The sequence below is a fragment of the Meles meles genome, chromosome 5 (assembly GCF_922984935.1).
Source record: "Meles meles chromosome 5, mMelMel3.1 paternal haplotype, whole genome shotgun sequence".
Taxonomy (NCBI): Eukaryota; Metazoa; Chordata; class Mammalia; order Carnivora; family Mustelidae; genus Meles; species Meles meles.
The window spans coordinates 17,534,437-17,552,578 of record NC_060070.1 but is presented as its reverse complement, the minus strand read 5'-3'; the positions used below and the strand labels follow the sequence as shown (position 1 = coordinate 17,552,578).

General features: G+C 37.4%; 1 protein-coding gene across 1 annotated transcript in view; it reads right to left on the bottom strand.

Moving 5' to 3' along the window:
* Positions 1-17,824, bottom strand: part of FRK (fyn related Src family tyrosine kinase) — a 102,635-nt gene extending 84,811 nt beyond the window's left edge. Inside the window, exon 1 of the mRNA XM_046005110.1 lies at positions 16,915-17,824. Coding sequence (XP_045861066.1) covers positions 16,915-17,288 — 374 coding nt within the window. The 5' untranslated portion in view covers positions 17,289-17,824. The remainder of the gene's footprint in view (positions 1-16,914) is intronic.
* Between the last annotated feature and the right edge of the window lie 318 nt (positions 17,825-18,142).

The window sequence follows — 18,142 nt, the reverse complement described above, 5'->3', positions numbered from 1 at the left end:
CCTTCTTTGCATTTGAAGAAGATCAACTTTGTTAAATTACTCACAATTCAAATAAACTGAAAATACTCCCTTGAAAAAGATTTTTTTAATTGCATTTTGTCCATTTAATAAATGAAATAGCTTTACAAGATAACTATCAGTCTACTTAACTGTAAATATAAACAAACGTATGAATAAGATGAGCAAAATAATTGTGCACTGTCTTAGAAAAAGTCACCACTAGAATCATGCAGAAGCTTATGGAAGGCTTCCTCAGCATCCGTTCACCTATTTTTTTCGTTTAACTCCTCAAAAAGTAATTCCATATTCTGTATGTGAACATATCATCAGAAAAAAAAAAGTCGTTACTATTGTTATTAACATGGAATTTTTTTAAACCATTACACCAACAAAGAACAAAGTCTTCAGGTTTCCCTAAGGGAGAATGTAACACACCCAAATGTGTTAGTACTTTGTGAGACTTTCTTAATCACCGGGAGCTAAGCAGGGCTATTAACTTCCCACAAAAGTCTTTGATTTTACCACCTTGCCTGTACAGTCCATTTCCCACTGGCTAATGTTAAAGACTTCTTATATCACTATTAAGTTGCTTTAACCCAATCTGCACACAGTATAGGAGGTCAATATATTTTCAGGTCCCAGAAGTCACTTATTTGGTTTCACTTTCTGTATAATGTGTGTATTTTTGTGGGTTGTTTTCTTTTTACTCTGTGAAAGACAATGTACACTAAAGTGTAATACATCACCAGATGGTAAAAGAAGGTAGAAAGAAGAAAAGAATTTAACTCACTTTTGTCGACAATAATGAGCATTTTCTTTTTTTCAGTGTAGCCCCAAAAGGAAAGCCTGAGATGAAGAACCTGATCTTGTAACAGTCTCCTTAGTATAAATGTCATGTAACACAAACGTAAAAGCCTAGGATTAATTTTTTAAACAGTTAACATAAGCCTAGAATCACGAATTTCCCTATACGCTCGTATTTGTCCAACTTATGTCCTTTCCTGGCAAGACGTCCTTATCTAGTCTTCCCTCAAAGGCAAACCAAGCCTTGCTATTACCTACCTGCTCAAACTCTTTCTTATCCCACTTTCTCACACAGTTTCACTTCCTTTAATTTCCTTAAACACCAGCATTATATTCTTTTACTTTTGCTTATGGGATCTTCTGTTTGTTCCTTACAACTTCTTTTGTGATGCTTATTAAAGACTCATCTGCCCTTTGACCCACATTTTATTTTTTTAAGATTTTATCTATTTATTTGACAGAGAGGGACACAGCAAGAGAGGGAACACAAGTAGAGGGAGTGGGAGAGGGAGAGGCAGGCTTCCCGCTGACCAGGGAGCCGGATGAGGGGCTCAATCCCAGAGTCCTGGGATCATGACCTGAGCCAAAGGCAGATGCTTAACGATTGAGCCACCCAGGCGCCCCTTACCCACATTTTAAACCACTGACTCCCCTCCTTCCCTTTGTTTCAATCCTTCTCTTCATGCCTGTGTGTTTCTCCTCAAATGCACGTGGGTCTCACACCTGGCTGAAGCCCCTCCTGGCGGGCACCTTCCTGCCTCACTCTGCAGAATGAATCTGACTCCGGTACAAACACACACTGCCTGCAAGCCCCGGAGCAAGGAGAAAGGCCAGGGAAGTTGTGTCAAATTCTCCAGCAAACAAAGATATATGCCTGATTAAAACTTAGGGAACAGATGAGGTGAGAGGCAGGGGAGACAGCACCAACCAATGTTGGAACCTCAAAAAAAAAAATAATGAGGAGAAATGAAATGGAGTGGCGAGGTTGGGTTTTGGCCAACAATCATTAATTGTTCCATCCAACAACTTGTCATGTTTGCCTTAGAATTAGTCTCTCAATCAAGCTCACAAAGCTGATTTTAAAATGTATTCTTTAATTAGTATATAGATTAAGATATAAAATTACTTTTTTCTTTCTAATTTAAGGTTTTAAAATGCAAAACTTGTCTAGAATGATAATTATTATTTATGTATTAAATAGGTTGTATAAACTCCATATTTGTTCTAGAAAATAAGAACAAAAAAAGGACTCAAAAAAAAAAAAGAAGAGAGAAGGTAGAAAATAAGCCAGACTTAAGGTAAAAAATGGTTATTGTGAACAAGCATTTAACAGGACTCTGAGCTTTCCAGTACCTTTTTAAAAAAAAAGTGTAATAAAATTCTTATTAACTGCTATAAGGAAATAGATCATTTTTCAAGAGAAACAAGCACATTTTGCCTGTGCTAATTTTGTAACACTGGTTCCTACACTTTTTTTTTTAGCATGGTTCCCTTTAGAATAGCATAAAACCTATAACTCCTTATCCTAAAAACTGCACAAATCTACATCACACAGATTTGACATACAGTTTCAGAGGGTTTGTGGACTGTCTCAAGCCTACCTCTGGAGCCTCTAGGAGTCCATGGTCTATAGGTTTAAGGACTCTTGTCACTGAAATGTGGGGGAAGGACACCTTAAAAGTCGTAGTGGATAATGACAACAAAAATTGCAAAAACTGTATGTTTTTATATCTTACGTATGTTAGGAGGGTAATATTAACGGATAATTCCATGAAAGTAATTTTATAAGAAAGGTAAAGTCATGAACTATGTATGTTCAATCACAATATTTATGTGTGACCTTTTGGCCAATACATTGGTTACCCTTTATTTCTCATGACACAGGTAACTTCTAATCATTTCTTTAAGTGTTCTACAGAAGTACAGAATTTACAATACTCAGATGAGTAAATCAGATAGCTACTGTTCATTCCCTTACTTTATTTTATAGTTTATTAACATCTGTGCCTACCCAAACAATATGTTATTTGGTTTCCCTTACTTGTAGATTTTATCAGATAAAATCATATCATATGTACTCTCTTGAAATTACTTGACATTATGCTTCCAAAATTCATCCATGCTGTTGCATACCACTCAATTCATCATTTTTGCTGTTGTATAATTTTCCATTGAGTAAATAAACCACAAATTGTCCCTTCTTATTAATCGACATTTGGAGTAATCCTTGTCTTTTGCTATTAGAAACTGAGTTGCAATTAACATTTTCTAGGAAAAAGATTTTACTCTGGGGATGGGGCAGGGGAGGAATTCATAGGCCCAACAGTAGTTGTCTAATCATGGGCTAGCTGGTTATATGGATGTTTATTAATCATTATACTTTAAAATTTACCATAAACTTGCACATATTATTTTGTAGTTCTGAAACATGTTTTCAAAAAAATAAGGATTTTTTAAAGCCATTGATAAACTAGAATACTTTATGATATTAAAATGTTGGGGAAATGGGCAATTATGCTTTAAAAACTATCAGGAATTTCCTTAAGCACCAAAATGATCATATGTGAAAAATCACCCTGTTGGGATTCTTCAATCCTCACTAATTACCATGAAGCTATTTTGCTTTCTACCACTTTACCAGGACCTACTAAGTCAACAGCATGACTTTCTATTTTGTTAAACTATTACTTCCTTAAGTTAAGCCCTTGATAAGAGCCCAGAGTTCAAAGTGATTCAGAAGCAAAACCAGTATCTGCTTGTTTCCTATAAATTATTACATAATATAGATACAAGATACTGAGTCACCTTTGTATTGCTTTTTTCTGAAATATCACTGTACTCACTGTATTATGACAGCCTAAAGTTACACAGAGAAATATTCTATAACTGTAGTTTATAACAGAAGACAGACAAGGCTTTCCTGACCCACGACTCCTCATCTGTCTTCTAAGAGAATACAGAGAGGACCATATATTGTGTTTTGTATATAAAACATCAGTGAGGAGATGGATCTGAGTGCATTCTTTTTTATTTTGTAAAATAGTACTATTACTATACCACAGAAAGTAAGTACTAAATGTGTAGATCAAAAAATAAATAAATAAATAAATAAAAATAAAAATGTAGATGCAAGGTATATAATTAAGTATTGAAGTATTCTTAAGGAGCTGTTAAATGACTGAGTTCAATCTTCCCACATGACCCCGCAACTTGAAAGTATAGCACCAAAGAGAAAAATTCATTAATTTTCCTGGGAATTTTGGGAAAATTCGCTCTATCCCAACTACCAAATGCTAAATATCCCAACCCACAAGAGGATGTTGAAAATCTACCAACTTTGACACCCTACAGAGGGTGAAAGCTGAAACCAAATAACATAGCCCTTAGGACAATGCACGTGCTGTTCAGCTGGGTTCCAACTCTCTCTTTTGATTTTGCTTTCCCTTAGCTGAGCATCAGGATGGACCCAAGTCCCATGTGTAGAGCATGTGTAGAGCCCTATCATACAGTATCTTTCCTATGGCTCAGCCCAGCCTAACCTTCCCAGTGCAAAGTCCTAGATGAAGCATGAAGTTCCTCATTAAACTCTCTTCACCTAATGACATCACCCATAATTACTTTATGAAACTTTTTAGTGTTGTCAGTAATCTCTAAGAAATTCGAATTTTTTTACCTTGTTTTCATTAGTCTGATCATTCTTTAGCATCTTGTTCTTGACATTCTATTTTCTTATTTTGAAAAATATGCTATTTGTTTTTGCTCTACTTTCATCAATTCTTCACTGTTTCTTTCAGTGGCTCTTTTTCTTCCTTGTATTAGTTAGTTTTGCTTCAAAACAACAATTTAGTTAACTCACGAATCTAGAGGTGAGTATTTGGGATGGGCTCTGTTGATCTTAGCTGGGCTTGACCATGAGTCTCCTGTCAGCTGGAAAGTGGGCTGGGACAAATAAGGTCTCTCCTCACACAGTCTCTTACCCTCCAGGGGGTTTGCTTGGGTTATTCTCACGGTACTTGCAGAACTCCAAGAACAATAAGAAAGCAAGTCCCAAGGTGGAAGTGCTTTTCTTCTCTTTTCTTTTTTTTTTTTTTTAAGATTTTATTTATTTATTTGACAGACAGAGATCACAAGTAGATGGAGAGGCAGGCAGAGAGAGAGAGAGAGGGAAGCAGGCTCCCTGCGGAGCAGAGAGCCCGATGTGGAACTCGATCCCAGGACCCTGAGATCATGACCTGAGCCAAAGGCAACAGCTTAACCCACTGAGCCACCAAGGCGCCCTGGAAGTGCTTTTCGATCTGTTTTTGTCACATGTACCATTGTTCCATTGGCCAAAACAAGTCAGGTGATCAAACTGAGAGCTTGTGTGGGAGAAAACTTCCAAAGTGTGTGGATGCAAGGAGGTGTGAACCAATGGGGCCATTACCGGGATCTACACACTGCCCTTACTCGCCCAAAATATGGTCATTTCTAAAGAGTTTAATCTTTGGCCCCTTCTATTTCTTAGCCTCACACTGTATGGTTCTTATAATCCTTCTGAAGTCTACAATATTCTGCAATTCTTATTCTTGTGACATTTATAACACCTCTGTGTGAATGCCTTCAAAATTCAAAATTCCATCTTTATATCCATCACTCTATTAACAAGAAATATAAAATCATAAGAAGACCTTAAGAATTCTTCCTATGAAGGTTAGACAACCTTCTTAGAAAATGTTCTTATGAGCCTGAACCCTGAAAGGTGTGATTTTTCTCAAACCAGAACTGATCAATGTGTTTGTTTCCTCATTCATTCACTAAATAGCAATTTTTTTAAGTGCATGCCACATGACAATCTGTGCTACTCTCATTGTATTTATCAGCATCTGTCTTGTGCTAGTTGAGAAAACCAGCCCCTGACATCCAAGGGCTGGCCTTTCGTTATAAGTAGGCCTTAGTGTTCTTCTGTTGAACATAAACAACCTTACAGAACATCAGCATCAGATGAGGCCACTCTGTGACTACGATGAGGAAGTCCAACGCAAGATCAGATCACTCGTAATCACATCTGAATACCAACAAAGACACGGACATGGTTTAACCACAAAAATGACCAAACATCCACTTATCTTGGCTACCCCGAGTGACTGTTGTTTCTTTACCAATCACAGCCTTAATCTTGAACTAGTCTTCCCTCCTTCTCAACAAAATTTATTAAAGTGCCCAATCATACAGGAGCGCCTGGGTGGCTCAGTGGGTTAAAGCCTCTGCCTTTGGCTCAGGTCATGATCCTGGGATCGAGCCCCACATCGGGCTCTCTGCTCAGCAGGGAGCCTGCTTCTCTCTCTATCTCTCTCTCTCTGCCTGCCTCTCTGCCTACTTGTGATCTCTCTCTGTGTCAAATAAATAAATACATTTTTAAAAAAATACCCAATCATATAGTTATCCCCACTTCCTGACAGTAGTCAATCTGGAGTGAAGCCTTGCTTCTTTCAACCCTCCCCAAAATTATACCCCCCAATTCTATAATGCATCCTTTCTAACATGCTCTTACTGAGATGGCCCACTGTGGTCCATGCTGTGTTCTCCTCCCCTTCACTGACTAATAAGCCAGCACAGGAATATTCCTGATGGTCTTTGGCTGACAAGCACTGACATATCTTCTTGGTTTACTTGTCTTACCTCCAGAGATTGTTAAAATTCCCTGAGAAGAAGCATGTCTTGTTCATTTTGGTATCTGGTACCTCCCACTACCCAAAAACAGTGCCTTTAATGAAGTAAATATACACAGAATGCTTACTGAATGGATACATGAATCCCATAGACACTATCTTTCTCAATGACTAGAAATGCTGAGGAGATTTTTTTGCAGAAAGTGTCCTGAATCCTACCTTATAGAAATAACACAGGCACCCTCCAGAGATGGCTTCCTAGAAAGGACTTTGCCAGCAGCAAAATTCTGGGGCTTACATGATGATGCCCCTCCAGTAACGAGAAGCTTGGTATGTCGTAACTGATTAATACTCAGATGTAGAAGAAAAGATATATGTGAGATTAGAATAGCATCAGAGGGACTTTAAATCTACCAGCACCACCGGCCTTTCACAGGAACCATACGGCATTCTTCCAAATCATGCTGCCAATGGGGTATGCAACATTTGTGTTAATAGAAATATTTATTTTGATTTAAGATTCTAAATGCCTTTCAAAACAGATAACTAATATAAATTTTAAAATTTCTCAGTGATAGTATTTCTTGAGTTACAAATGTTCTTAGTTACAGCAGTTCTTGAATTGCATCCTCATTTCACCCTTCAAAAGGCACAAAATTCATCAAAAAACCTCTGAGAAATTAGTCTGAATTTAAAGGCACTACAAAATATGCATATCAATAAAAAAGAAGACGAGTAAAAACATAAAAGAATCTAACACTAAAATTAATTCAATTTTTAAATAGGAAGAAATCTAATTGAAAAGCTTTGTGGAAAAAAATGACATCAGGACAGAAAGATCATATACAAGGGACAGTTTATATGGCATCTCAGATTAGTTAATAAGTACAAAGATGTATAATACAGATCGCATGATCTACATCTGCATCTATATGGTTTAGCAAAATTCTTATTTCATTAATCTTCAAAAAGAGCCACATAAACTAATACTAAAGTTGCAGGCTTCAGGAAAACAGCCGTAAGGAGGTCTAAAATACCATCAATCTGCCTAACTGCCTTCCCCCAGAAACACTGGTCCAATCTTTCCAGTGACAGTAAGTGTTAAGAATCCCCATTAGAAATGGGAGTCAGCAAATGCTGCAGAGAAATTAGCAGCTCATTAGTAAGAAAACTAGTAAAAAGGACACATAATTATTGTGTTTGGTAATGTTTTAGGATGTGACAGTGAAAATCTATTAATATTCAGTAAAAGCGTCAAACTTTCAGCATGCACAATCTGCAAAATATTTCATATACATAATAATTTGAAATTATGTCTGTTAAGCATAGAAACTGAAATTACAAGTATAGCCCCATGACATTAATTTTGTAAATTGGGTTTTGGTTTTCTGTCCATTTAAAAGCTCAGGCCAATAATTCCTTTACTCTAAATATAACCACAATATAGTTTAATTTGTATGTATGTGATTTTTAAATACCATTTCAATAAGATTTATAATCTGTTTCTGGCTTGATATTCATTCTACATTATAGATAATATTCAAATCAATCTGTGACCCCTCAGTATTTTGTCCCAAGGAGTGGATTAGAGCCACTAATTTCTGGGACCTGGAAGTTATGCCATTCTGACTATGAGTCAAACCAAAAATTAAGACATGAACAATTCATTGAGAAAAGAATGCAAAATGCCCTGTGCCTCTAGAAACTCATTAGCTTTTTCTGGTAGGTAAAAAAACAAGAAAGAGTTATTTTGAATGGCATACTGCAATTGAAACTTTCAAAGTATTGGGGCAACTTTCAAAGAATGGGTGGCTCAGTCATTAAGTGTCCGCCTTCTGCTCAGATCATGATCCCAGGGTCCCTCATGGAGTCCTACATGGAGCCCTGCTTCAGGCTCCCTGCTTAGCAGGAAGCCTGCTTCTCCCTCTCCCCCACCCCCTGTTTGTGTTTCCTCTCTTGCTGTGTCTCTCTCTGTCAAATAAACAAATAAAATCTTTAAAAGAAAAGAAACTTTCAAAGTATTACCAATTTAATCAATTTTCTTAGAAAAGATTAAGAATTACTCCTAACTCATTTTAATGACTCTGTACCATGTCACTTTACTGCTTCTCAAAGATATCATGCCACTTCATGGCTTCTCAAAGACATCACGTCATTTCATGGCTTCTCAAAGACATCTGGAGATACATGTAATCAAATTCTACTATTCAGCAAATACTTTAAACTGCTATTAATTACACTTACACTTTAACTGAGATTTTTTGTTTGTTTGTTTGTTTGTTTGTTTGTTTAGAGAGGGGAGGAGGGTAGGGAAGGGGCAGAGGGAGTGGGAGAGAGAGAGAATCTTAAGCAGGCTCCACACCCAGCAAGAGCACAACAGTACCCTGAGCTTATGACCTGAGCCAAAATCAAGAGTCAGATGCTGAACCAATAGACCCACCCAGGAGCCCCTCAACTGTGATTTTAGTCCAGTTCAGTTGGTTCCTCTTCTCCTCACTTCTATGACTTTGCCATTATTCTCATAAAATTTATTTTAATTTAGCAGTCAGTTATCATTTTCCTTGAAAATATTGACAATTTACATAAAATCATTATATAACAAATTAAGAGAAACACAATAATGCTGACATAGGCATAATAGTTATATTAATATGACCAACCAACCATATAATATTATATCTGAGATGTAATGTTTTATAAATTAATTATTTTAGCACCATATTCATTATTTTACATCAAAGGATTAGGAGAAAATACATCATAATTCTATAGGTAATACAGTCATTCAATAATACATTTTTCTAATTAAATTATTTGTCCTAAAATTCTTATTGGATTTATCTGAAACATTTATTTTAATAAGAGTTATGTTATTCTTACAATATACTTTACTTATATATGGAAATCTCTTTTTTACTTAGTTTCTAAAACAATGATATTTATACTTTGCCTTAGGAGGAGAAACTAAAAATGCGTTATTTTCACTTTCCACATATATACACTTAGTCTCCTTAAAAACTATCACAAAGGGAAAGAAAGAAATAAATGATTTGGAAAAAGAACAATTACAGGATGACTTGCCTATAGGTGATTTTCTAGTGATTTAAACAACTCAAAGTAGATATGTCAGATTGGTTTGTGAATATACTGATGCCTTTGGTATAGCCACTGTGGAAATAGTATGAAAGTTCCTCAAAAAATTAAAAATATAAATACTATATGATCAAAAAATTCTACTAATAGGTATTTACTCCCAAAAATGAAAACCCTAATTTAAAAAGACATATATACTCCCAAATTTATTACAGCATAATTTACAATAACCAAAATATGGAAGCAACCTAAGTGTCCATCAACAGATGAACAGATAAGGAAGATGTAAGGTATCTGAAATATTATCAACTCATCAAAAAGATGAGATCATGCCATTTGAGACAACATGGGTGGACCTTGAGGGTATTATGCTAAGTGAAGTAAGTCAGGTTAAGAAAGACAAATAGCATATGATTTCACTCACAAAAAATAAAACAAAACAAAAAATAAATGAATAAACAAAAAGCAGAATCAGACCTATAAATATAGAGAACAAACTGATGGCTGCCAGAGGGGAGGTGGGTGGGGTTTGGCAAAAAGTGTGCAGGAGAGTGGGAGAAACAGGCTTCTAGTTATGGAATGAATACGTTATAGGGATAAAGGGCAAGGCATCAGAAATATAGTCAATGGTATTGTAATAGCAATATATGTGGACAGAGAGTAGCTATACTTGCGGTCAACAGAACATAATGTATAAACTTTGTCGAATGATTATGATGTACACCTGCAACTAATGTTACACTGTATGTCAATTATACTCAAATAATACACATATATTCTGATGCCTTCATTTATGTATTAATAATCATTTTAATTTTTAAACTACATCATTCGCTAAAAATATTCAAAAGTTGGTTACATTTCTCAGCTGAGAAATGGGAAACTACTGACATTTAGTTTGAAAATAACTAGGAACACTACATATAGCTTGTATTGGATAGTTATCAAATTCAGCAATATTCAAATCACCAAATAGTGAGGCTCCAATTGTATTTTAAACGGTGGGGCAAAAGAATTCTCTTCCTGAGACTATACCACTTTATTTTTCAATGCTACTTTCTTCAAGCCAGACAATGGCAACAACCTTAAATTAGATAAAATTTTGATGGAACTCCAGTTTGACACATTAAAGAGGAGTACAATTAAGAAAATATGCCCTAAACAGATGGGGAGAAATTCCATTACCTTTATACTTCATAAAATTCTAACACTTTTATTTCATAGCATAAACTACCAACAAAGTTACAAGGTACAATTTGTTTTTTTCAAAGCAGCTCCTAAAATGGTGACTAGGAGAGGAACTAGAAAAAATCTGCCTCTACGTAGCAATTGAAAGGAGGAGAAAAAGCTTTCCACTGAATGCTTTCATAGTTTAACTTGGTATAAAGTATGTGAGTACCACCTAAAGCACACTTAGACAATTAGGCAAAGAAATTTTTAAGCCCTTTGCAGATAAATGTCTTGCTATGTGTAAATTGTACAGCCACTGACCATTTTGCTTTCTATCGCTATATTGCATTAGTTAAAAATTTTTATGGTAAAAACATGGAATTTGAAGCCATTTTTCTTGGCTCCAAGATTTATATGTAATTTCTATGCCATTATTTTCTGGGTGAACTTTATCTCTAAAAACACTATGAATAAAAATTGTAAATGAATGGAATATTACTCAGCCATCAAAAAATGAAATCTTGCCATTTGCAACAACGTGGATGGAACTAGAGGGTGTGATGCTAAGTGAAATACCTCAATCAGAGAAAAACAATTATCATATTATCTCGCTGATTTGTGGAATTTAAGAAACAAAACAGAGGATCATAGGGGAAGAGAGGGGAAAAAGTAAAACAAGATGAAATCAGAGAGGAAGACAAACCATAAAATAAGAGATTCTTAATCACAGAAACAAACTGAGGGTTGCTAGAGGGGAGGGGAGCAGAGGTATGGGGTAACTGGGTGATGGACATGACGGAGGGCACGTGATGTAATGAGCACTGGGTACTATAGGAGACTGATGAATCACTGACCTCTACCTCTGAAACCAGCAACATATTATATGTTAATTGAATTTAAATAAAAATAAATATATTTTTTCAAAAAAAGAAAAAATGTAAATGGGATTCTAAGTAATCAGACTCTAAGAGCAAGGGTTTTGAGAAATTCCATGTTGAAAATGTTGAAGAATCCCTCTCATCTATGAAAGTACCTAGGAGTTCAAATTGAACTTAGGAGTATCAAACTGAAGTTAAGCTAAATATAATAATTTTTCCTAGAGGCAAAATAAGTCATTAAGAATGGTTTTGTTATATTACTTAATGCAAGATATTCAGAAAAGGTATTTCAAGAAGGAATACCAATCAAGTATTAAATTGGTTTATCTTTTAACAATAGTATAGTTTTTTTTAACATCTCTACTTCTCAGTATTAAAAAAACAAACAAAAATGCTAAATCCTTCAACTGATTTGCCCTGACCCTGATTAACTCCATAAGTATTTGCATTGTTTTCTTATTTCTGCAAGTCAAGAAATAAAGACGCAAACACATAAATACTAGTATGAATGCATTAAGCTAATCTACTTAGGAATGAGATGACCCAGTCTTCACTGGTTTCCCCTTGCCTCCCATCTCACACATGTAAATAAAAACAACAGTCTTTACTTAGTACTATATACTGAGCTCCCTATAAAATAAACTATATTAACGTCCACAGTATTTGAAAGGAAAAAATGAAAGACTCAATGAAGAAAGATATTAAAAGATATCTTTGTGTAATTCCCTGGGTACTAAGGCACTGTGAGGGCCACTTGGACACCCTCACTCAGAAGACTGGTAACTGCTTCACTGTTAAGTTCAATCACTACCAGCTGAAATGGACTATAAGTCTAGAGGCTGCAGCAACCTGCACTAAAAGTACTGAAGGAGTTTAGCCATTTGGTGGCAAGAACCTTCATTACTAATCTCTGTTCATAGATGAAGGCCATGGTGTCCACTTAAATGAAAAGAAATGGCCCACGCTGACCAAGACGCACAGTGGCAATATCTTCTGGCCACCAAGCTTTTATTCCAGTGGATGTGAAGATCCCAAGGGGAGCCCACTATAGGTCAGTAGCGACACACAGGAATACTGCTGAGAACCAATTCCAAGAGGAAAAATGTTGTGCAGAAAAGAAAAAGTATTCTTGGTTACAGATAGCCCATGAGAATAAAAAAAAATAGCCACGATATTTTAGTCATCTTATTTTGTGTTTGCTGTGCTTGAGCCTGTTACCCAGAACGTTATCACTTTTGAATTGTCTTATTTCAGTTTACTCTGAAGGAAGTTTACTTTCTTCAGTATTTACGGTTTTGTCAAGTAGGAATGCAGCTAAACCACTGCATATGAAACATTAAGAGTTCACTTTCCCAGACCATCAGGGAACCCAGAGATCTATGTGACCCCAGGGACTCTAGAGATGAGCAAACAAAGGTCCTCAGCAATTATACATATTGAATACATTTAAAATTAGTAGATTATGGGGCGCCTGGGTGGCTCAGTGGTTTAAGCCGCTGCCTTCGGCTCAGGTCATGATCTCAGGGTCCTGGGATCGAGTCCCGCATCAGGCTCTCTGCTCGGCGGGGAGCCTGCTTCCCTCTCTCTCTCTCTGCCTGCCTCTCTGCCTACTTGTGATCTCTCTCTGTCAAATAAATAAATAAAATCTTTAAAAAAAAAAAAAAAGAAAGAAAATTAGTAGATTATGGTTTTCAGAGTACAGGTCTTTCACCTCTTTAGTTAAGTTTATTCCTAGATATTTTATTGTTTTGGTGCAATTATAAATGGGATTGTTTTCTTAATTTCATTTTCTGCTGCTTCATCATTAGTGTACAGGAATTCAACAGATTTCTGTACATTGATTTTGTATCCTGAGACTTATTGAATTCATTTATCAGTTCTAGTAGTTTTTGGCTTGGGGGGGTGGTTTTGGGGGGTTTTTGGTGGAGCCTTTAGGGTTTTCTATATATAGTATTATTCATCTGCGAATATAAAACTATAAAACGCTGATAAAAGAAATTCAAGATGACATAAAGAAATGGAAAGACATTCCATGCTCATGGGTTAGAAGAACAAATATTGCTAAAATGTCTATACTATCCAAAGAAATCTACACATTTAGTGCAATCTGTATCAAAATACCAACAGCATTTTTCACAGAGCTAGAACAAGGAATCCTAAAATGTGTATGGCACCAAAAAAGACCTCAAGTCGCCAAAGCAATCTTGAAAAAGAAAAACAAAACTAGAGGTATCACAATTCCAGATTTCAAATCTAGAACAAAGTAATTAAAACAGTATGATACTGACGTAAAAACAGACACAAAAATCAATGGACTAGAACAGAAAACCCAAAATAAACCCACATTTATATGGTCAATTAATCTTTAAAAACAGAGGAATGAATATGCAGTGGTAAAAAGACAGTCTCTTCAACAAATGGTGTTGGGAAAACTGGACAGCAACATGCAAAAGAATGAAACTGGACCACTTTCTTTCACCATACATTAACTCAAAATGGATTAAGACCTAAATGTGAGACCTGAAACCATAAAAAATCCTAGAAGAGCGTATAGGCAGTAATCTCTCTGACATTTGCTCTATCAACATTTTTCTAGCTATGTCTCCTGAAGCAAAGGAAATAAAAGCAAAACCTATGGGGATTACATCAAAATAACAAGTTTCTGCACAGTGAAGGAAATAATCAACAAAATTAAAAGACAACTGACAGAATGGGAGAAGATATTTGCTAATGACACATCAGATAAAGGGCTAGTATACAAAATCTACAAAGAACTTATCAAACTCAACACCCAGAGAACAAATAATCCAGTCAAGAAATGGGCAGAAGATATAAATAGGCATTTCTAAAAAGAAGACATACAGACAGCCAACAGACATATGAAAAGATGATCAACATCACTTATCATCAGGAAAATGTGTATCAAAACTACAACGAGATATCACTGCACACCTGTCAGAATGGCTAAAACCAAAAACGCAAGAAACAAGTGTTGGCGAGAATGTAAAGAAAAAGGAACCCTCCTGCACTGTTGGTGAAAATGCAGACTAGTGAAACCACTGTGGAAAACTGTATGGAGCTTCCTCAATTAAAAATAAAACTTTTTTATAATCCAGTAATCAAAATACTGTGTATTTACCCAAAAAATATACAAAAACACTAAATCATTGCATCCCTGTATTTGTTGCAGCATTATTTATAATAGCCAAACTATGGAAGCAGTCCAAGTGTCCATTGGTAGGTGAATAAATAAAGATGACATAGATAGATAGATAGATAGATAGATAGATAGATAGATAGATACAGATATTTACATAGATATCTAGAGAGAGATGATAGACAGAATATTATATACCTATAAAAAGAGTGAAATCTTGCCATTTGCAACATGGATAGAGCAAAAGAGTATAAAGCTAAGGGAAATCAGTAAGTCGGAGAAAGACAAATACCATATCATCTCACTCATAGGTGAAATTTAAGAAACAAAACAAATGAGCAAAGGGGAAAAGAGACAGAAAGCAAAATCAACAAACAGATTCTTAACTAGAGAGAACAAACTGGTGGTTACTAGAGGGGATGTGGATGGGTGGATGGGGGAAATATCATGATGAATAAAAAATAGAATGATAAAAATATTAGATTATGAGTTCAAGACTCTAGTATAAATATTCTAGTATTCATTCATACAGTATGCATATCTTATGCTGAATATAAAATATAATAGCATACTACCACATCATACCATAATACCACATCATGTCTGTAAATCATACAGTAGTGAAAACATAAATGCACATAGGTAAGCATTCAATGAATAAGGTATTTCCTATAGATTAACACAGAAAACAAAAGTTTATGCAGATAACTTTCTCATTTGAGAACAATTCCATTCATCAAAAGTCTAGGTTTCAATTCATATCTAGGCATAAAATTTAGGCATAAATAAGAGCTTTCTTAACATGGATAGGTTCTTGGTGTTGGAAAGAATCTCAAGAACAACCAAATCTCCTTCTGTATTTGTATTTGAGTTTAGCAAGCAGCAGTACTACCCCAAGAGCACTTCCTTGCCATTTCATTCCCTGGGCTAGTAAAGGATGCTGCAGCTCTCCTAGAAAAGGAGAACCGTATGAAACTGAGTGAATCCCCAGTGGTTCGTTCCTCTACTAAGGATCCATTCTATAAAATGAGTCCTGAGATACATTCCCAGTCTTGGGTTTCACTGAAACCAGGCGGGAACAAAGTTAGGGCCAGTAACAGTCCCCACTTGCTTCTCAACCCACCAAGCCTCAAATATCCACTGTCAAGACTGTGTTTTACCTACTTTATATATTCAACCACCACTAGCATAACCTCCCTCCTCCCCCCATCACCATGCCACTACTGTGCCTGGCACTTGCCTGGATGGATGGATGGATGGGTGGATGCATGCATGGATGCACAGATGCATGGACAGGTAGATGGAGGGATGGATGCATGGATGGGTGGATGGATGGATGCGTGGATGGGTGGATGCATGGATGGGTGGATGGGTGGATGCATGGATGGGTGGATGGGTGGATGCATGGATGGATGAATGGAAAAGTATATATAATTGTCCTCTGTGGGTTCATCATAATTCATAGTATTTTTTTCAAATATCAGAGTAGTCTTTATCACCGCCTCTCTACCATTACTAAATATCTGTAGCTGGCCAGTTTCTAATCACAATAAAAGCTCCAAACTATCACAATTTGGGTAGCATAAGTCCATATCTGGTACTCACAGAAAAAAGTCTAGTCATGATTTCAGTGGGAAAAAGTAGTGAAAAACTAGCATCTTCTAAATGTTAAACCCTGTATGTTAGTTGGCCCTGTGTGTGCCTAACAGAATGAAAAAGGATTAAAATTAGAGTTAGGGCTGGGGTTTGATCCTTGGAACCTTTTAAAAGCGAGAGGGCTGGACTTCAGATTTGAAAGGGCGATGTAAGGAAGATCTATGACCTACCTGCCAATGAAATGCAGTTCTGTTACTCAAGTGAGGCATGATTTATTTTACAGCCAAAGTAAAGGTAGGGCCGTAAATGCACCGTTTGTTTACATTGCTGAAGATGCACCCAGGGCCCCTGTTTACATATTGTAATAGAAGTCATTTCCACAACAATTACCCGCCAGTTTCACTCTCACTGAGCAGGAGAGGTGTGTTTCAATGAGGAGGCTCCTGCCAGGACTTCCTCATACTTTCTGGGCAGCTCTTTGGAAATTAGGGGGTTGCAGATAGATAAGAAGGAAAGCTCATCCGCCCCCAGAGAGTTGAGAAACAAAGTGTGGGTTTGTACTACTCACGGCTCTGCCTGTAGGCTCCTGTCCTCAGCCACATAGTTAGAAGGAATATAGCCCTGCAGCGGCTGGCCAGAGCCATCTCCCCTTTTCTCCAAGTGCCTGGCGAACCACCAGCCCTCCCGGGAAGTGTCCAAGACTTGGAGCTTGTCGCCCGCGCGGAAGCTAAGGTCCTCTGTGGTCCGAGCCTGGTAGTCAAACAGAGCCACAAAGTAGTGGCCGTGGCTTCTTCCGGGCTCCTGACTCTGCAGCTGGGGAGGACCGGGGGAGCAGCGGGCCATGGGGTTCTCAATCACCACCCCCGGCTTGTCGGCCTCCTGGAACAAGCAAGGGAGACAGGGCCGAAAGCATGCCCAGAACCTCAGACAAACGTTGCCCATGGTGCTGTGGTAGGGGGGAGGGGAGAGGGGCTTCTCCCTCTCCCCTCAGGGTCTGCAGATCAACTTTCTCTTCTTCCACCAGGCAGCTTGGAAGTCAGCACCAATTCCCCGGGCTTCAGAAAGTGTGCAAAGCCCCGTTTCACAACGAGGGGCAGATCTGCCTGCAGTGACCCCGGCTTGGGGACACTCACCGGGTTGCTTGCTGTGGCTGGAGCTGCTGCCCCAGTACCAAACTGAATGGGAGCTGGGAGGCTGCTCAGGGGAAGATGTCTTTTCTTCTTCTCTGCTTAGGAATCCCAGAGCAAAAATGAAATCAAGAGGGCTTCATTTAGACAGACGTCTAAGAACAGAAGAGTCATCTTGCTTTATGTCCCGAGGTAAAGTCAGTAAAAGAAAGAAGTGAACTGCAGGTAAGATCACTTTTTTCTTGCCTCTGCCAGGAGCTCTCTCCCAGCTAGAGTCGGTCTCTGTGGTCTGGCCGGTCCTGACCCCCACAGAGCTCTCCTTTTTGCTAATGATTAACCAACCAGGGGAGCCTATTGCCTTTAACATCCTGAGCTAAGAGCAGTAAATTCTCCTGACTTCCTGGTTTCCTTTTGTCTATGATTTAAAAGAGATTCCTGTCCTCTCTACCTCTCCCTTCCCACACCCGAGAGAGACCAGCGCCCTCACCAGGGAGCTGCCAAGGTCCATACCACTGGATAAACAGGCTAGCCCAGGGAGATTTTTGTCTTGCTATGTTCCCAGCACAGACTTTCCGCCCCCCTCATGAAGATGAGTAGGATTATTTTGCCACCACTAAGGGAAATTAAAAGGATAATTAAAGCGTTTAGATATTTGTTACTGGACAAATG